At 35.4% G+C, this 21698-nt stretch overlaps 2 protein-coding genes across 2 annotated transcripts; one reads left to right on the top strand and one right to left on the bottom strand.

The window, feature by feature from the left end:
• The first annotated feature begins 2914 nt into the window (after window positions 1–2914).
• On the top strand, window positions 2915–8866 carry LOC108996026 (F-box/kelch-repeat protein OR23). The gene is made up of 2 exons (XM_018971753.2): window positions 2915–4077; window positions 8247–8866. The coding sequence occupies exons 1-2, from the start codon at window positions 3098–3100 to the stop codon at window positions 8536–8538; spliced, it is 1272 nt and encodes a 423-aa protein (XP_018827298.1). The 5' UTR covers window positions 2915–3097; the 3' UTR covers window positions 8539–8866.
• Window positions 8867–15256: 6390 nt separating this feature from the next.
• Window positions 15257–21328, bottom strand: LOC108995933 (probable serine/threonine-protein kinase PBL21). The gene is made up of 5 exons (XM_035691427.1): window positions 21202–21328; window positions 20311–20365; window positions 17835–17986; window positions 16134–16525; window positions 15257–15400 (listed from the first exon to the last, which is right to left on the bottom strand). The coding sequence occupies exons 1-5, from the start codon at window positions 21326–21328 to the stop codon at window positions 15380–15382; spliced, it is 747 nt and encodes a 248-aa protein (XP_035547320.1). The 3' UTR covers window positions 15257–15379.
• Window positions 21329–21698: the final 370 nt, after the last annotated feature.

Here is a 21698-nt window from a genome sequence, read left to right as displayed (position 1 = left end):
ATCTTGCTGTCGCCCCCTCAACCTGAGTCCCCTCCCTCTTGCCGTCGACCCCTTAGAATCACAGACCCGCTCTCTGATCGTTGCACCTCCTCTCACGACCTTACCTCTCGAGCCATTCCCGTAACACAGCCCCTCGGCCCCTCTCTCAACGCTGTACTGCCCTCTCTGTCTCTCACCGTCTCACGTAGCTGGCAGCCCCTCTCTCAGGTCTCTTCGTCTTCGACGATAATTTTTCTTGGAACAATCTCAGATGTGTATATCATTTTTAATATCATTTTTTATCTCCGTTGGTTTAATTGTTATGGGAACTTTTTTGTTTCAAATGTTTATTGGTTAAATGGGAACTTTAGACATCTTTGAGAATTTTCGTCTAGGTGTTCCTCGTTGGACTTAATTCCTATACAATTTTGTGTATCTTTCTTTAAGGTCATGATTGTTTAGACATATGCTCCCAGTTGTTAAAAGAAAGCAGAACAGAGAAACTATTTTACTTTGGGTTGTCGATTTCAAACACAACAAAGAAAGTCTAATACTTCCAAGTTGAGTGAGACTCTTATGTCTGCAATGATATGGTTGGGTTACGAACTTCCTAGGTTTTTTTTTTTTCTAAGGACCACGTTAGCCTAAATCTCTGTTTGTTATGTTTGATTAAGCATTTGAGTTGAATGAAAGCTTTCAAGTGGTTTTGCTCCATTGCCTTCGGTCCCATATCTCTTGTATGACTTTCAAATATGAAATCTCCCATTTCTACTAAGTCAAAAATGAAAAATAAAACATCTACTAAATTGTAAAAAAAACCTACCTACTAGTTGGATGCCTTTTTGAAAGATTTATTTGCTCTCATACATAGATGGATTCAAGATATTAAAAGTTAAAAAAAGTATTTACAAGGAAAAGTATTTGTACTGATTTACGGGATAAGCCTCGCATAATCACTTTTACCATGAACAAACTTACTTTTTCATGATAGACTCAAATATTTTTTAAAGGGATTACAAGATGTATCTAGCATTTTTCGATTTAAAACTTTAGATCCACTTTTTTCCTTTAAAAAAATAAATAAACAAACTGTTATATTGATGATCTCCTTTATAAAAAGGAATCAATACAAGAGGACACTCCTCCATATCAACAATATCACTAAAACTTTTAGATCCACTTGACACACCTAAGAGCATTTGCTAAGTCTAAATTTTGACTAAAACTTGAGGTTAATCCACATTGGATTAGTCATTTTAAAGTCAAAATAATAATATAATATTATATATTTTAATAATTTTTTTTAATTTTTTTTTTATTTTACAATTACACTCCATATATTAATTAATAATTTAATTTTTACTGTCTAAACAAATTATTTAACATGAAGAAGAAAGGAAGAGAAATGAAGAAGAAAAGAAGAGAAAATGAATATTTTTTAATAAATTATTCTTTTGATTAGTGAATAGTAACTCATCAAATATGACTTTGATTTTTCATTTACTATAGCTCATAACTTAATTTGAAATGATTTGACTAATTCAATACAACTGATTTTAAAAAGATTTAATCAAAATTTAGACTTAACTAACATTTACCTAGGCCAATGTCATTGCTCTAACGTAACAATTTTTTTCTCCAAACAGAGTAACTTTCTTGAAGCTTGAAGAGTTACCCGTGTCTTTTTTGGGTTTACCAAAATCAAAGGGCCTAAAGACGATGGACGTGGGCCGTCCACAAGCTGGTTATCCCATTTCGGACTACACACTCATTTTCATTTTCCTTAATTATGGTTGGTTATCAGGCCTGATATTTTAAAAATTACTGGTGGGCTTGAAAGGCCTCACTCTTTAACAAGCCCATATAGTTGATGGCCCGGCCCACTATCTAATGCCTGCACTTGGTGTCAGTTAATTCGTTTCCTCTCCTTCTGGATGGATAATGCTAACTAGGGGTGTAAATTTAAACCGGGAAACCGGAAAACCGGTCCGGACCGGACCGAACCGGACCGGTTGGTCCGGTTTTGAACCGGTCCGGTCCGGAACCGGTTCCTATTTTATGAAAACCGGCCGGTTCCGGTCCGGTTCCGGTTCAATAGTTTTTGGGACCGGACCGGACCGAACCGGACCGGTTGGAAAAAAAATATATAAAAATTAATTTATATATTATACAAAATATTTATATATATAATATATAATTATATGTTAAATTTTTATATATAATATATATAATTATATATCATATATGAAAAAATTTTATATTATAATTTATAAATAATAACATAAAATGTTAATCTTAAATATGAACATTTGTAATTTATTTGATCATATGTTATTAATATAATTATATATAAGATAATGTTGTTATAATTTATAAAATAAAAGTTTAATCTTAAAGATAAAAATTTAATTGATTATATGCTTTAAGCATAATATATATATATATATTAAATTTTTAATAATATTTTATAATAAGAATTAACACTTTATTATATGTTTTTTACATTTAAAAAAAACCGAAAAACCGGACCGGATCGGACCGGAAACCGGTAAAACCGGAAGTACCGGTTTAGGAGGGTAATCGGGGCGTAATCGGTTTTGAAAAATACAAAACCGGTATATACCGGTTCGATCCTAGATTTTGTCCAAAACCGGACCGGACCAGACCGGTTACACCCCTAATACTAACCCATAAAAAAGCAAATCTCTTCAAATCGAGTCCAAAAGTCAAACAATACTACCAGAAAAGAAAAGTGTCAACTTCTCCAAAACAATTGGGGGTTGTTTGGCTTTAACTTAGCTTAATCCCCAAGCCACTACAGAACCGGATCATAGAATGAGAGCACACTCTCCGCAAACAACACGCCACGTGTCCAAAACTCACACAGTTTAGTGTTTACCCTTAATTAAAAAAAAAAAAAAAAAACAAAAGAAAAATGAAAAAAAGCCACAAAAACTAGAAACGATCAATTTCTATACAAAATCTCTTTGCCTTTTTGTGATTCTTTTTCTTTTTGTTCATCTACTTCTTCATCAGTTGTAAATCCTCCACCGATTCGTCTTCCTTTCCTTCACTTTTGTTTTTTTTTCTTAATCCAAGAACGAAAGTGAATAAACAAATGTCAACCCCTCCATCATCTTCCTCTTCTTCTTCTGCTTCTGTTCTGATCCTTGACTATACCCTAACCCTAATCCCTGGCCTCCCCAACGACGTCGCCGCTCTCATCCTCTCCTTCATCCCCTACTCCTACCACTCTCGCCTCAAGCTCACCTGCAAGTCCTGGCGCCTCTTCCTCACCCCCTCCCTCAACTCTCTCTTACTCTCCCTCCGCCGTCTTAACCGTCTCTCCCATCTTCTCTGCATCTTCCCTCAGGACCCTTCTATCTCCCCCCCTTTCCTCTTCGACCCTCACAACCTAGCCTGGTCCCAACTTCCCACCGCTCCCCCCGATCCCCACTCCTATGGCCTCTGCAACTTCTCCGCCCTCTCCATCGGCCCCCACCTCTACGTCCTCGGCGGGTCCCTCTTCGATACCCGCTCTTTCCCCATCGATCGTCCTTCTGCTTCCTCATCCGTCTCCCGCTTCGATTTCACCACCGGCTCCTGGGAGCCCCTGGCGCCGATGCTCCACCCGCGGGGGAGCTTCGGCTGTGCGGCGGTACCCGATTACGACGCGATTCTTGTGGCGGGAGGTGGGTCCCGGCACTGTGTATTCGGTGCGGCTGGGAGTAGGATGACGTCGGTGGAGCGCTACGATATCCGCAGGAATAAGTGGGTCGAGTTGGACCGGCTGCCAGGTTTGCGAGCCGGGTGCGCGGGGTTTTTTGTGGGGGAAAGAATGGAGTTTTGGGTGATGGGAGGCTATGGGGAGGGGAGGACGATTGGTGGGGTGTTGCCGGTGGATGAGTATTGTAGGGACGCAGCGGTGATGGATTTGAAGAGTGCTGGTGATGGTGGTGTAGCCGGAAAGTGGATGGAGGTTGGGGATATGTGGGAGGAAGGAGAGAGGGTTAGGGTAGGGAAGATTGTGGTGGTGGAGGATGGGGAGAGGCCAGGTCGACCCGCCGTGTTTATGCTCGAAGGGAACGACATTTTCAGGTATTTATTTATTTGTTCGTTAGTCAGCTTTGTGTGTGTTTCACTGGATTAGATTAGTTTCTTGTGTACTATGTGACTTTTTTTTTTCCCTTCTTTCATTGTGAGATACAAGTGTTAGGATTTTTACCAGGCATATGTAGTAGTGAGTTTTAGAGTTCTGGGTTTTTGTTCTCTACTGTTTGTGAAAGTCAGAATTTGTTTGATTCGCGTGTGATTCAGATTGGATTGGCCGCCCGCCTAAAATGTAGGAATTATTTCGGGTTTTTTTTTTAATATTTATTTATTATGTTTGAGATATACGTATCATGGAATCAAGTTATTTTTTTTCATAGATACGTGTGTTTGTAGATATGGAGGTTTTGGGTGTTGGTGCCAATGTGTGAAATTACAATGTTTTATGTGGTATAATATAGCACTGTTTTTTTTTTTAAGAAAAATTCTAGACAAAAGTTTCACACCCTGCACACTCACTTAAGAACATGTCATTTTACTTTTTTTTTACCCACATAATGAAAATGATTCCAGATATGTTTGTGAATAAAATAAGATAAAAATGCAAAATGACATGTTTTTAAAGTGAGTGTACAGGATGTGAAGCTTATGGGTAGCACTGCTCTTTTTTTAAACATTGTGAGTATAGGTCTTGAATCAGATTAAAACTAAATAACAAGTAAGATGAGTAGACGCTTGTAACATCCCTTCCTGTAGGTTTGGAATGTTACGTAAATTCATAACATAATGCCTGGTAAAGAGATTCAATATCATAAAAATGCTTCATCCATTGGATTATTAAACTTATCTAGAGCATGACAGTCTCTCATAGCATAAAAGCTGAAACATAAAAGAAATGATATAAGCTAGTTCTATGTTATACTAACACTGCTTTAGTGTCTAAACCATACACTAAGGTGCCGTTTGGATAGTGAGTTGAGATTGGATGAGTTGAGATGAAAGTTAAATAGAATATTGTTAGAATATTATTTTTTAATATTATTATTGTTTTAGGATTTGAAAAAGTTGAATTGTTTATTATTATATTTTGTGTGAAAATTTTAAAAAGTTGTAATGATTAGATGAGATGAGATAAAACACTTCTTGTATCCAAACGAGTCCCAAGTCTCTAGAAATTTATTATACTTTTGGCACTCTGCTCTTTATCCACGAAATCATCATCTGGGACATTAAAACATAAAATAGACAAACAAACAAATGAGTCGAAGACTCAGTAATGGCGCATCATATTGTAAACTTAATTTAGTTTAACATTAAGCTAAATCTTGAAAACTTACATACATCGTCTCACATTTACATAACATATAGATCATTCATTAGTAACATAAGTGGAATCAAACATAATCATGGCAATTCATGTAACGTGGATGCATGAATGACTGTCTCTATGCATTTCCTATCATTCGTATATAACTTATTCATCTTGTCTTTCACTTACTTAGTGGTTATTATAACATGTGTGTATTGGTCCAATTGTCGTTGACCAGTATATAACATATCATAACATAGTGTAAACCATGCTTGGGTCTGTGGCACCGTCAAGCGTATCATAACACGTAGTGAAAATGCTTGGGTCCGTGTTATCACATAGCATATGGTAATCCATGCTTGAGTCCGTGGCACCGTCTACCGTATCATAACATGTAACGCCCCAATGGAAGACACCGACTTCCTTGACGGTGCCCTCTAAATTATTCCGGTGAAGAGAGTGTCTTGGTTTGCCATGAGGAAGACGGTGGTGGTGTTGTGGGGAAAGCTACGGCAACGATGTGTTGAAGAAGAATTTTCTTTCACTGGGGTGTTCTGGCCGGAGGAGTATTGTGGATTTGGGTGAAGGAAAATTTTGGGGAACATAGAGTATATATGTGAGGGTTTCGGCACATCCAATGGGTTTCAAATTAGGAAGTTTCTCCCCAACTAGGGAACCAAGCAGAGGGATAGATGGCGTACAGAGTGGAAGAATTCTACTAAAATAAAATTACTATCTCATACTAATCTGATAAAAATATTAATTCTAAACCCTAATTTAGGATCTGTATGTTACAATGCTTGAGTAGGACTGTGAAGTATGAAATCCGACCCTATAGATGGAAAAGTTGCAATTGGACTTGTTCACTGCTCTAATGTAGCTGCAGTGCATTGCGGAGATCAGAGCTGAGATGGGGGATAAGTGATGGATAAATAGAATTTTGATCTTGAGTTTATTGAGTGCTACGTAAGAACTTTTTTCTTATAAAACCTATACATTCAAAATATGCTTGTGTTCAATAGGACTTTATTGGGAAAATGGCATGCAATACCGACACGAGAGGGATGCCTTGTGGAAAGCTGTGGTGGACTCTAAATATGGTTCTGCTTGGGGTTGCGGTGTACTAATGTGGTACTTGAGCCACATGGTGGTGCTTTGGAAAAAATATCATAATAGGTTTGACTTTTTTTTTTTCAATTAATACTAGTCTTGAGGTGGCTGATGTCTTGAATATGATCCCTTTCTTTCAATTGTGGTGTATTGGAGGGAAAGAAATGATTGAAATTTTGAGGACCGAGAGCAGATGGATGGAAGAATTTAAAAATGATTTCTTCACTATGTTTTTTTGGACAATTGCTATATATAGGCTTTAATGGGGGCGAGTTTAGGATTTTCTTTTATCTTATTCTATATCCAACTAGGAGTTTCTCTTGGATATGACTGTACTTGGGCTATGCCTTTTGAGTTCTTCAATTAAAATCTTGATTACTTAAAAAAATTGTATATTTATATTTATTCCCTTCATGAGTATTACAGATTTGAGTACAAAACGGAAAAGAACATTTGATGTCTTTGGGATTCTCTGTTTTGCTTGCATTTGTTCCCTTGCCTGATCATGAAAAGTGAACTGTTGTACTTGTCAAAAAAGAAAAGAGAAACTGTTTTAGAGCACTTTCATTGGATTAGCTAAAAGTTAAATCCATTGAAGATTTAGCTATTAAACCATAAAATGTGATCACATTGGTTTAGCTACGGTCACTTCTAAAATTATTTCCAAATTTGAAAGAAACTATTCATTCATCAAATACATTTTATATTAATTATTTCTCTCTCCCTTTTACACGACAATTGAAAAAATATAATTAGAATATGATTAGTAATTAATATATAATATTATGAATAGTAAAATATGATAAAATAAAATAAATTCATAATTAAGAAAATTAAAATATTTTTGAAATTATTAATTACTCATTACTATATAATGGATAATCCAATGTGGATATTTGATGTGAATAGTCAAAGTCAAATTCTTCTTATATTATTTTATTGTCATATAATGAAAAAATGACTATTCCAATGTGGAGACTTATGTGAATGAAATAGCTAAAAGTTAAATTCATCTTATATTCATAAAAAATGTACTTTAGCTTTAACTAATCCAATGAGAGTGCTCTTAGCTTTGTTATCTAACATGCCTTTAACAGTTTGAAGTACCTTGAAATGTAAACCTACAAAATGCTAAATTGAAAGCCTTATGCTGTTATATTAGTTTCTGTTGAATTTAGGAGGGTCCAGGCTATGTGATGCCAAAGTAATGCAAATTTTGGGCTAGAAGTAGGGAGTTTGTATCTGGATGGATGCTAATGTAGCTGCTAATGGACATTCAGTTGGGCCATAAAACCCATTCAATTAGGACTTGCTTGAACATTATGTTACCACATAGGTTAGAATCTTGCTTAATAATAGCCTAAGAAAAGCAAAAGTGAGCTACAGTTTTTTGGGACAGCAGCTTTTTGTTTTGCCTAAGTTTGCATTAATTCATGGTTATTAATATGCCAAATTCTTAAATCATTAGACACATCACTAAATTGATGCCTGTGCTTTTGCATGTGCTCCCTTCTATTCCGTTGCTTTTACCTGACTGGAGAACTTTCTAGCAACCCTCTGACAAAATCCAAATGGTGAATCCGGATCACCTGAATGGCATATACTGGCCTCAAGTCGAGATAAACAAGACGTATTCTATCAAAACTCTTGCTTAACCATTTAATATATCAACGATAATTTTTTAAACCCTGCACCTAGAGTGGTCACTTTCTTGTTTGTTTCCACACAAGACTCATTGGAAATCTTCTTTAGTCTACTTGGGGACACTCAATGGCTTGTTTTCGCTACTGCATTACAGGTATGACATGGCTTCAAACCAGTGGCGTGGGGAGACGCATGTACCAAATACAGCACCTCATAACTCAGCATTTGGTTTTGTTGTTTTGGACGGGGAGTTGCATGTAATGACCCTTTTGAATGCAGTCAATTCTACAGAAACCCGAAGGAAGCGACACCATAAGAGGGCTGGAAAACTGTACATCCGAATTTATCATCCCAAGAAGAAGACGTGGAGATTTCTAACTACCAAATCGCCTTTCCCATACCCTTTAGATTTTAATACAGCAGTTATGTGCAGCGTTCATTTGTGAACTCTATTTTCTCATGTGGGGGGGCAATTATATGCATATACCAAACCATGGATTTATTTCTACCCCAGCCAACATTAAAGGGCAAAAAGAAAAGAGAAAAGAAGATGGAAGAAAGATTTATGTAGAGTCTTTGATGGTTACTGATTGGGTCCTATGTCGATGGCATATTTGTATATCTTTATTGTGTGTAGCATGACATGGACATAGGTGAGTACTTGTTAGTTTGAAATCTTGTAAGGTCAGATGTTGTCCCATTTGTACATAAGGAATGCTAAATATGGGTAAATCTTCTTGTAAATTCTAGAGTTCTCGACTATTACTTCTTACTTGTTTTTGGATTTGAGAAATGATATTTACAGTTATAGGGTATCTCTATAACTAGTGTTATGCATTAAAAAAGAGAGTAAATATGGCTTCTACATAAAAAATTAATTTTTTAATATTGGACTTTATATTTTATTTTTTAAAAGAAGTGGGAGGTATTTATACAGTACAGATTGCATTTAACACTACTCTTATAATATTTCCCCTCCTAGTCATGTAACTCAACAATATGTGAAACCCTACTATGCTTGAAAATATCCCTAGTTAGCCTCCCAAAATTCTGAAAAGAAAAAAGATATTAACCCTTAAAAGATTCCAAAAATCCCCATCCAATGTCTGAAATATGCACCCAAATAAACGAAGGTAAAAAAGCCTCAAGTTTTCCCAAAAAAGCATTAAAAAAAATAAAGAACTCCGCTTTTCTAAAAATTAACCTTGAGACTTTCCTTCTAAAGTTAATTGGCTCTTGGGCGTCTGTCGGATTGTATTTATCAGATAATTTAGAAAATCATGTTTGATTTTTATTTTTCCTTTTCCGAGAAAAAAGATATTGGCTTTGTCTCTGTTTCAGGGATTGTATTTATGCCGTTTAATGCAGAGATGCAATCCCGGAATTGGAAAGCCACTGAAAATGGTAAAAGGAAAAACGATACATATATATATATATATATATATGTTGAAAACGAGATTGTCTGTGATGATATAAATCCCCTACAAGTTACAACTACAAGACGCGCTTTAATTTACAGATGGAAGAAGCGTGTTCGGATGCTGATGTTCTCCATTCCCCAATTCAGTGCATCATGCCGTAAGAGAGACTTCATATTTCGATACTTTTGGAAGTCTTTTTTCAAAGTATTTTATGTCGTGTAAAAGGATTAATATCCCACAACCTACAGCCGTATAGACATTAGACACATTCAAGATATCTAAGTAAGCGTGTTTCCACGTACCAAAACAAAATGCCCGTGCTTCCATGTCATGTCCGTTCAAAGTAACTCAAAATCATGACAAATGGCGTACGAGGAATGTCCTCTGCATGCTGGTCTAGCTGGGGCCTCCAGTCAAAGATTGTTTTCCACGTTCTTTTTTTTAGAACCAATGTTTCGATCTTCTCTCTGATCAGTTTTCTTTTCCATTCAAAATATATGCCCGAAGAGAAAGCAAAGTTTCACGAGTTGAATGCGCTTCGATCCTCCGGTCCTGGGAAAGACACAGACCTAGCTAATTGCTGGCCGGAGTTATATCCAGGAAATTCCTAGTTAAATGATGGTTGAACCAAAGAATCAAGTTCTTTGGTAGGGCTTATAGACAATATATCTTTCAAAAGTTTAGGACTCTTAAGTACCCTGCCTCTTTTATCATTTTGCATTTGAGTACTTAAGCTAAATCTAAATGCATGCATTAACTAGAAGTTGGCATGCATTAAGATATCAATACAAATGCTAATGAGTTTACTGGAATTAACAAATTAACCCATGTAATTTAAGGTTTATATATATATGAAATACAAGGGAACTAATTAACATATATATGAAAACATTTCAAAACTTGAATAATATATATGATCACATACAAATTCTATTTCTAGCTTTACACAAATTAGGGGGTCCTACTGACGAAATGTTTTGAATTTTGCAAAACGATACTACTCCTACCTCATCGAGACTAGCACTATTTGCCCGTTGAAAATGCATTGCCTTCTTCAAATCAAACCCCGTTTTGTCATTTAAGACCCATTCAATGCTTTAATCTCTTACCATTAATAGTCAAGAGTAAAACAATTCCAACATACTAAAAGTTGAAAAATTCAAGTCATATATACAAGTTGGTGGATACACATGATATATATATATATACACACACACACACCTCCATATCCTTCACAATACTTGCATCAAGTTGGTTATATCCATATATTTTGGCTTATAGAACAAGTGTGGGTTTTAAAAATGCTTCTTGTAGTCACAACAGTGCTTTTTCTAATAAGCATGAGCGCAAATCAAGCTTGTCGAATCTTGCATGGAGAAGAAAAAATAATATTGATGAACAAAAGCCTTTTGTTAGGGTCGTTGCATAAAGCTCAAATCCCTCCATCTTCATTTAATTCAGACACCAACATCCCACTACTAGCTACAACAATCAGCCAAAGGGCCTTTAAGAATCATTCCATGGCTCATTTGTTGTTCGAGTCACTGCAAAAGGGCATTCCAGTTAGACCATCTACGCCCAATTTGACAATTCCACCTCTCCTTTCAACAATCAGTCAGAGAGCATTCACAAGTCACCCAAGGGCTCATTTGCTCGAGACAATACTGCAAAAGGCTAATATTCCTCCATCTGTGCCCAATCCAAAAATCCCACAACACATTTCAACAATCAACCAAAAGGCCTTCGCAAGTCACTCAAGGGCTCATTTGCTCGGGACGGTACTGCAAAAGGCTAATATTCCTCCATCTGTGCCCGATCCGATCATCCCAGGCCAACTTTCAACAATAAGCCAAAGGGCCTTTGCAAGTCATCCAAGGGCTCATTTGCTAGGGATAGTACTACAAAAGGGTCATATTCCTCCACCTGGGCCCAATCCGAAAATTCCACGTCACATTTCATCAATCAGCCAAGGGGCCTTCGCAAGTCACTCGAGGGCTCATATGCTAGGGACAATACTACAAAAGGGTCATATTCCTCCATCTGCGCCCAATCCAAAAATCCCACGACACATTTCAACAGTCAACCAAAAGGCCTTCACAAGTCACTCAAGGGCTCATTCGCTCGGGTCAGTACTACAAAAGGCTAATATTCCTCCATCTGTGCCCAATCCGTTCATCCCAGGCCAACTTTCAACAATAAGTCAAAGGGCCTTTGCAAGTCATTCTATGGCTAATTATTTGTTGTTGGAGTCACTGAAGAAGGGTGCTCCAATTAGACCATCTGCGCCCAATCCGACAATTCCACCTCTCCTTTCAACAATTAGTCAGAAGGCATTCGCAAGTCACCCAAGGACTCATTTGCTAGGGACAATACTACAAAAAGGTCATATTGCTCCATCAGCACCAAATCCGAAAATCCCACGGCAGATTTCAACAATCAGCCAAGACAACAACTAGCATTAAATAACAAAGAACGAAAGTATAAAAACAAAATAAATAAATAAATAAAAAAGAAGGAGAATCATGATGACCTGTTAATTCAAAACGTTATGGTACATTTTATAATTAGTATTGTACTTATTGTGAAAATAATGACAACAAAAACAGTTTGCTAGCTTTTCTTTCTGGTTCATTTTTGTATTTTTCTTTGTATGTATAATTAATCATGCATGCTGATTAATTACTACACACTCGATCTGTACACATATCCAAAAGAATAAATGAAGTTGACGGTCAGATTCTTTAGTAGCTAGCTTCTCGATCCTTTCTTTTCTTTGTGCTTTGATCCATCATGTGTCACTTCTGTCTTTTGAAATGTAAATAATCTAATTAGTAAATTTATATAATCCCCACTAATCATTTAGGAATTCAGCTGCTGCTTGCTTGTCCTTTAATTAAAGCAAGCAAACCCTATCATATAATTATAAACTACTCGATATAACGATGAACAATGCAACATGCAGATCTGGTTCAAGATTATAAGCCAACCAGCACGTACGCAGTACGTTTATGCTTATTTTTAGTACGTTTTGCAAGGATTTATGTATTATATATATTGCTACCAAAAATCGAAGATCATGATATATATATATATATATATATATATATGTTCTCGTTTAGCTCGTCAATGCGCGCAGGTGCTTTACTGTGTGGACGATACTCTTTAGATCATGATATATATATATATATATATATATATGTTCGTTTTTTTTTTCAAAGGATCGATCGTCAAAGCTGATCTTTCAGAGCCCAAGTAAAAAAGGTTACAATAATATTATTGCTTAGAGAAAAAAAAGTCAAGAGCTTAGAAAAAGAATATACAATATTATTTTTGACTCGTTTTCTACATTCAAATGACAAAGATTTGCATTACACGGAAAAGACTTTCCCAAATCCTCTTTTTGGGATACCAAGGATGATCTCCAGCCGGAATTGAACTTCTTAATTTGAGAGCTTGTCGCCTTATACATTAATTACTGCATGCATATTTTTAGGAATTTTTGATGAAGGGTATTTTAATACTTATGAAATCACTAATTTCAAAACTTGAGCATATAGATCTAATTATTTATACTATATTTTTGAGAATTAATTTCTCATTTGTAACTAAGTTTAATATGTAAAATATTTAATTAAATGAGATAGAGTTTAGAATCTAAGTTTGAATTTAAGATTATGATATCATGTAAAATAATTACTTATCTAAAAAGTTTAAAAAAATAAATTTAATTATTTATATTATATTTTTACCAATATTATTTTCTCGTCAACCGCGTGCGTACAAATTAATTGATTCTTTTAATTAAGAAACAAAGGACAAAAGGACCGTAAAATAGAAGTTCACATGTTTTTTGGACAGTTCTCTTTGAATCGTTCCTTTAAAAAAACCGTCAAACATCTTATCGAGCAAAAGTAAAATAAGTTGACTTCGAAAGTTTGTTGACACGACTCCGGACAAACACTCTTACCTTAATTTGTTTCAACTTAGGTCTCTAAGATGAAATTAAAATTAAATAAAATATTATTAAAATATAAATTTTTAATATTATTTTTATTTTAGAATTGAAAAAAATTAAATTATTCATTGTATTTTGGGAGGGATTAGTTTGAAAAAAATTGTAATGATTACAATGAGATGATATGATTTGTGTAATCAAACGAGGTGTTAGTTATTTACTCTAGGCCGGATTTTCATTTTATGATAATATATTCAACCAAAAAAATATGAAACACCAAAACAAAGATATTATTCAGGCCTCACTTATGCCCTTAAAATGTGTTTGCTTCACAACATAATAGATTTTGATTGGGTAACACTAGTTCATGTACTACGGACGTACAAGTTCTACTACCTATATATTTTTTTATATAATTTATTTCCGTATTTAACAAACCACAATTAATATAAATTGAAAAACTAAGTCAAACCAATTTTAATAATTACATTAGTCATGTTGTGACACATGACTAATACTGTCGTTTATGAACCAATCACATAGAGTCTATAAGATTTTCCTAGAAAGTTCAGCATTTTCCATTTTGATGACATTGATGAATTCTTGACGTAATAATATTATTACTGCATGTTGGGGTATGATTTTCAATTGTTTCAGTCCACATTAAAACAAGAAAAACGAAAAAAAGAAGTCACAATATTGAAAATACACAAACGGGCGAGACTAGAATTTGATTTTTAAAAATATTATTAGTGCACAGTAATTTTGAATTAGCTAATTAAATTCTTTGGATCTATATTTTATAAGTGTAATATCGATATTTTATAATCCTCTTAAATATATATAGTTGATAGTTGTACATGACAGATGATCGCATCAGCCAACCCAACCATACCTTCACTCTGAGCCGCCTATACCCAGCTGAAGAACCTACAACACCTAAAATGCAACAATGTATGAAATACACCAATGCACACAAGGGAATAAACGACATATAAAAAAAAAAAAGGGATGAAATACACGGATGAACAACAGTACTTGTTCATAGCCGATAGCCCCATAGGGTATTGGCAATGGTCTAGTAATTGTCAAGTCGAAAATTTAGTTAAAAGTTGAGGTTTTAACTAAAGTCAAAGTTATTAAAGATATTAATTCACATTAGACTATCTGTTTCAAAGTCAAAATAATAATATCATATTATGTATTTTAATAATAATTTTTTTATATTTTACAAATACACTCCATATAATAATTAAGAATTTAATTTTTACTTAAATTTATTATTTCCAACTAGGACTGTTCATCCGGGTTCCAACCCGGGTATACCCGGCCCGGGACCCGGGTTTCAAACCCGGGCCGGAACCCGGACCGGGTTGATCCGGGTCAGACCAGGGCCGAAACCCGGGTAAATCCGATTTTTTCAAAACCCAGATTCCGGATTCCGGGTTGAATCCGGATTTTTTTTTTTTTTTTTTCACAAAAACTTTTTTATTATTAATTAGACTTCAAATATTTTGATATTTTGTCTCCATTTAAAATTTCAAATCATATTCTTAATCCAACATAACCTATAATATTTCATGAGCCTATAAACAATTAATTAAACTTTTTAACTAAATACATGTAAAAATAAAAAAATCAATATTCATCATGTAAAATGCATGCGACATACAAGATGCAATCAACTACATATTACATTGTTTGAACTAATTTGCTAAGAATATTACAAAACACATACATTACTTTAATTAAACTCTAATACATAAAAATCAGAAATTTTTTCAGAATATTAAGCAGCACCATTTTGGCAAACAATTGCAGGTTTTGCTAGGGGGCTTCTTCTTGGCAGGAGCATCAAATCCATAAAGTGCTTGCCTTCTAAAAACACATCCAGTCCCAACATAATCACAGTCAATATGGGTCCCTGTTGATCTGCTTTTGGTAGAGAAGTTAATATAATGATCACAGTCAACGTTCAGGAGAATCTTCATAGACATTTGAGATAACTCATTATCATAGAAATCAGCATATATAACAAGTATATGGGCTTCATAATCACATCTTATGGGTTAATGAAAGACATTAATGGGGGCATGATATATGGCATTGTTTTTGTGACAATGATATCATGGTTTAGGGGTACCTCAGTGACATATTTTCCAAACACCCCACTTGGTGAAAACAACTACAAGTATTTCAAAAAAGTTGTTGATTTTCACCTAATCAAATCCACAGCCGGGGCTATATCGTGGTTTTCAAGTTGTTGATATCATGGTTTGTACTTCTTCATTTCATTGTTCTTCATCCCACTGTTTTCAAGTGTTCATATATCCCACTGTAAAGGTTTAACTTTCAACAATCATATAGTTCATCAGCATTCAAAGCACCAATCCTAATAAATAATTCAACCTTTTCAAATTCTAAAATAAAAATAATATTAAAAAATAATATTATAACCATGTTTTATTCAACTTTCAACTTTTATCTCATGTCATGTCATCTCATCTCATGAACATGCCATGGAGAGAAGACATATCAGATTATACACACTTAATAGTGCTTGGACATGCCATGAACTTATAAATAGAATGGGAAATGAAAGGGGGACGAGGGAGAATAAAAGATTGAAATGCTACAGGGGAAAAGAGAGAGAGAGTTAACTCACCCAAGAAACAAGGTTCTGCTCTCCCTGCTTCTTACTACAGTCTATTGCCCTTCGGCCAGTGAACAACTCCAACAGAACCACACCAAGGCTATAGATATCAGATTTAAGAGTCAACTTGCCACTCATGGCATACTCTGGGGCACAGTAACCATATGTTCCCATCACTCTGGTTGAAACATGAGTATTGTCACCAACAGGTCCCAATTTAGCAAGCCCAAAATCTGAGAGCTTTGGATTGAACTCATTGTCCAGCAAGATATTTGCAGATTTCAAGTCGCGGTAGATAACAGGGGGATTGGCTTTGCAGTGGAGATACTCAAGGCCCCGAGCTGCACCAACAGCAATTTTTATTCTAGTATTCCAACTCAGTGGTTCTTTCTCAGGGTCCAGATCTGAATACACATAGTGACTAATCAGTCCCTTCAATCAAAGAAATTAAAATATGGTGTTGCTGCAGTGTTCGAGAAATTCTGGAAGTCTTTTCCCGTAACACAAGAACTTAACACATACAGGTTTTTTACACGATCTTTTCTGGAGGGGAATCTGGGGTGGAGGAATTACCACTCCAATATCTGATAAGACAGTACATAGAATAAAACTAACTTTTACTAGATTGCTTGCAAATTTATCACTCAATTTATTTCGGGGAATAACACCACATGTCAGCAAAGTTGGACCAAGTAACTCAAAATTGCACTGGAAGTTGTGAAATTAGCAATTCATAATCTGCAAGCCCACTACGGTATTTTCCAATTTTAACAACTAGGCAGTTCATGTATGTATTTAACAAGAAAAACTATAATCTGCATGATATATCCTCAAGGTCTGCCAGACACAAACCTATTACTAACAATTGATCCTTTTTCTGAATTTTTTTAAACGTCCTCCAATATTAGTAAAGGCTAATTGATCAAATGGGAGGGGAGGGAGCACTAAAATTGATCAAATTTTAGGCTAAAATGGTGATTGACCTAAAATAGAACTTAATGAATAGGAGGTGCAAGATAGATGAAGCATCCTCTCTTACCCAAGCCCACACCTTGAGGACATGTTTTATAACAAGCCACCTCTCCTGGAACAATGAAGTAAATTTAAAATTCCCACTCCAAAATGGAAGTTTTCAGTGCTGATTTGATAAACATTCTCAGAGCAGATGATGCTCCATACCTAGGCCTAAGGTTGCCCTCTTAATGGGCTGAGAGCAAAACAACCGGAAACTATAATTGATTAAAAATTAGATTTTATTAAACACATGCCCTGCTTCAAATGCTTGCATTTCTCAAATAAAAAGTCTATGACTTTTGCTTTGGTAATTACAGAAGAATATAGTAAAAAAAAGTTGCAAAGCGTGCTTGAACACAGATGATTAGATTTGGCGATGGTAGCCAAAACATGATCTTATCTATTGGTTAAGGAGTCCAATATTTTTGCACCATTTTAAGTTATCAACAAAAAGGGGAACTTTTTCCTGTTCATAAGAAGCCAACGCGCAAAATAAAGCTGAGAAATCCGACAGCTTGGATATTTTACCCAACTCAACAACACCCATTAACTCCGATTATCAACAACAAATAAAAGATATACAAAACAACACAAATCTAAAAGGAAAAGCAGTGGCTTAGAGCCCACAAGCGACGGAAACCAAAACGCACATAATCATAGTTACATGGAGAGAGAGAGAGAGAGCGAGAGAGAGAGTACCCAAACAAGTGAACAATGCCCTAGAGAAACTCTGATTATCCGACAGCGACAGGGATGCAACGACCGAGATGAAGCAACTGAGATGCGGCGAGGACGAGCGGCGGACAATTATGGGGTCACGGCTCACGGGGTCACGGCGATGAAGGTAGGGGCTTAGGTTTCAGACTTTCACGGGCTCGTTACGAGAGAGAGAGAGAGGGGGGGGGGGGGAGAGAGTATATAGAGGTATCAAAACGACATAATCTATTAAAAAAATAAAATCCGTGCAATTTCACCGGGTGGGACCGGGTTGGTCCGGTTTGGCCCAGGTTTGATCCGGGCCGAAACCCGGAACCGGAACCCGGTTTTCCGGGTTCCGGACCGGGCTGGGAAAAAACCCGGCCCGGATGAACAGTTCTATTTCCAACTATTTTTTTCAACAACCTAAGTAAGACTTTAGAGGCATTACGAATTTGGTCTTCACCATTCAGTTGCATTGCGTTTAATTGATATATAAAGCAAAGGAACATGGAATCGGCGTAATGCACCGCTAAAAAATGCAGAAAAGGGGATAGAGAGAAAAAGATTCTGCATGCCTATACACGTCCCTCTTTCCACTACATATTCTGCTACTCTTCTTACTCACTAATGGGCCAAATGCCATTTTATTAAGATTGCAAAATAAGAAAATTCAACAAATCTAACAAATTGTAAATGGGCCATGGCCCAACTCGAGCTTAACTTGAAAATAAAAGAAAGGGCCACAAGCTAACACAACCAACAGGGCTGAGCCCACCAAATCCGAATGCCTTTGATCCATCACGGTGCACGTGTTTAGAACTGTGACAAAGTTATGACATGACAGGTTTAACTTAATAATTTCTTAGATCCATTCAATTTCTGACCCTCATGAAAGTCACAACGTATATAAAGTTATAGTCAAAAGTCGATTCAATTTCAAACTTTCAATACCTTGCAATCTGAATTATTAATTGCATGCCGCTTATGGTTATTTTATTTAATTAATCTTTGCTTAAGCGCGCAAAACGATTATAAGTCCTCTAAATAAAATCCTAGTAGTCTTGGATAGAGGAGACGATTAATTATTCGGAAATTAGAATTTAATCTTTCTTCACTATTCTATGCTAGCTACTTCACCTAAATTTTTGGTTTTTTTTTTTTGAAATATATATACTTATATTAGAGTAGTATTAATGCTAGCATGATTATGTATAAGTCTCGTATAGTTCTTTTGAAAGAGAAAGGTCTATTATTAAAAAAATATTTTTTCATTTGAATATCGTATTTACTTATTTTTTTTTAAAGGGATTACAATAGAACTGTAAATATATATAATTTTTTATTATATATATTATACATCTAATTTCATACCGATGAATATATATGGAAATACGAAGTATATATTATAATAAGAAAAATAAATATTTATGATGAATTATTTAATATGAAAATAATTATTTGTGACAATAATAAATTCAATCATTTAATATGAGAATAATTATTTGTGACGATAATAAATTCAATCATTTGAGCAATAAATAGTTATTTTAATAGGAAATAACAGATCATAAATAAACAGTTTTCTTGTAATGTATTTCAGGTTGTCCGAATTTACACCAACAACTGGAAAATGTAGGAACCATTTACTGAAAATTAATCATAATTAATTAACAAATTTTACTAAATTAATCATAATTAATTAACAAATTAAAGAGCTTTGATCATACGGGGATCAAGGATGATATATATATGAGTAATGTTACATACAGTCGTGAAATGTGTAAATGCCATACAGTAGCTTTGAAAAAGAGTGGGGTCCACTCATAAAAAATTAATTTCTTTTTATGTGAGTTCCATATTTATTTACTTTTTTCCAAATAATTACACGGCACTTACACACTCACAACTGTAAATATCATTTTTCTATATATATAGAAGTCCCCGTCAACAAAAGTAGTCCTGGTTCCCACGTTTCAAAGTCTAGGCCATATTGAACGTATACTTGGATCAACGTAAAATATGTAATTCACCTAATAGAATGACTCACGTTCGATCGGTACGTTATGATCGAAAACATTTAATGAGATTAATATGGCAAATTATATGCCTTTTTTCTTTTTCTTTTTTTTAATTTATTTTTTAAGTTATGATCAACGGATATATATATATTTATATATATGAAAAAATCTACTTTGCCCTCCGGCCTATTTCACCTATCAAAAAAAAAAAAAAAAATTGACCGCTTTGACAATTTTTTTTTTATTTAGTGATTAAGAAAATAATTTTAAGTGTATAACGTATTACATAGCACAAACCGCGCTGTTGAACACTTATGCCTAAAGTACTATTTTGAGAGAGATTGATAATTTTTGGGCTCTGCTAGGTTTATGGCCGCCGCCGGGCCCCCCTCTAGGCAACCCGGCTCTGCAGGGCAGGACTCAAATGTTTGTGGAATTGGTCTCTCAATCTCCTATGCCTCTCCCGGAGGTAGAGATTCCTATGCGTCCGTCGAAAATCATCGAGGGCGAAACCTGCATTATGTTCACACAGGAGGCCGAATTATTGAAATTTGCAATTCCGATTCAATATTTGACTGTTTTGAAGTTTTTGCATCAATGGCCTTCGTTGGACGTGATAAGATCGTTTATTCGTAGCTGTTGGGGTTTGGAGGCTCAACCTGTAGTCTCTGGAATGAGCAAACCAAGGAATGTTTTCATTCGATTTAAGTTAAAAAAATAAAGATGATGGAAGTTCCATTAATAATCCCTTATGTTCCTGATTTATTTTTATGTATATATGATTAAAAAAAAAAAAAAAGACATGGAATTAAGTAACTCCTTATCCATTCCTTTTAATTTGGATAAAAATCTTTATGATTGATCACACATTTTCATTCCTTATTTCATGTTCCAAAAGTTAATACACTTATTTGGCACGTTGCATGTTCGAAACCTCTCTCCAAAGTTCGTGATATATATAGGATCGTGATATATATTCAAGTGGCCGTGCATATAAAAAACTTTGGAAATAACTCATTACTCAAAGAACAAAAATAAAAATTGAAGCAATAAATTTCTTAATATTTGCACGTAACATGAATTTCTAGGTTCATGACAACCGATCGTACTTTAGATGGTTGTGCCCAATGCAAATGTTATTACAGGCTGTTGAAAGAAATAATAAATATCAAATGTTATTAAAGTCATGACTTCTAATCTTGGCCATGAAAAGGAAAGTACCGTAGCAACATATATATATAACTTCAAATAATAACAGAGTCAGGAAAAGGCATGCAGGCTGCACGTACGTGCATGTACGTATGTGCAGCATGGCAACGGGCTGCTAGCTGCTAATCAGGTGCATACACCTGTGCCCCCTCTAGGGATGTGAGTGCATGGATTGGGACCAGATGGACGGACAGGAGTACCCTTTTGAAGGGACAGAACCAGAAGGCTAGCCTTCTCCCGCCATTGTTCTCCTTCCATTGGCCTCATTGCTCCAAGTTGGGGAGAAGCAAATAAAATGGTTAAAAAAAACAGAACTATGGAGACGCTTTTCCCTCGAGATAAACCCATCTTTATTTCTAAAGCTAAATATGAAGGAATTGACGTTTATATACTCTCTCTCTCTCTCTCTCTCTCTCTCTCAAGCCAATTTATTTTGGGAAAAAATATATAGAAATTTTTGATGATTAGATTGATTCATAAAGGTGGAGGAGAGCTCCTTATATAGGGTCTGGCTCTGGTAGATTTTTCAATGGGGGGGTAAATGCATTGACCAGTGCCTACCAGGGTTTGAATGAGCCATGGTTTGAAGGTTGAACCGAGCTTGAATGAATCAACTCGCGCGCGCGCGCGATTTGTG

Source organism: Juglans regia, chromosome 1 (assembly GCF_001411555.2).
Source record: "Juglans regia cultivar Chandler chromosome 1, Walnut 2.0, whole genome shotgun sequence".
In the NCBI taxonomy this organism is placed as follows: domain Eukaryota; kingdom Viridiplantae; phylum Streptophyta; class Magnoliopsida; order Fagales; family Juglandaceae; genus Juglans; species Juglans regia.
This window is presented reverse-complemented; position numbering and strand designations above follow the sequence as displayed.

Bases quoted from the DNA above. Each gene is read 5' to 3' on its own strand.
- LOC108996026 (XM_018971753.2), top strand. From the start codon at position 3,098: ATGTCAACCCCTCCATCATCTTCCTCTTCTTCTTCTGCTTCTGTTCTG. The intron at 4,078-8,246 runs GTATTTATTTAT...ACTGCATTACAG, and splicing joins GAAGGGAACGACATTTTCAG to GTATGACATGGCTTCAAACC.
- LOC108995933 (XM_035691427.1), bottom strand. From the start codon at position 21,328: ATGAGGCCAATGGAAGGAGAACAATGGCGGGAGAAGGCTAGCCTTCTG. The intron at 20,366-21,201 runs GTGTATGCACCT...AACATAATGCAG, and splicing joins CATCCCTAGAGGGGGCACAG to GTTTCGCCCTCGATGATTTT. The intron at 16,526-17,834 runs GTACTCTCTCTC...ATGTGTATTCAG, and splicing joins GGCATTGTTCACTTGTTTGG to ATCTGGACCCTGAGAAAGAA.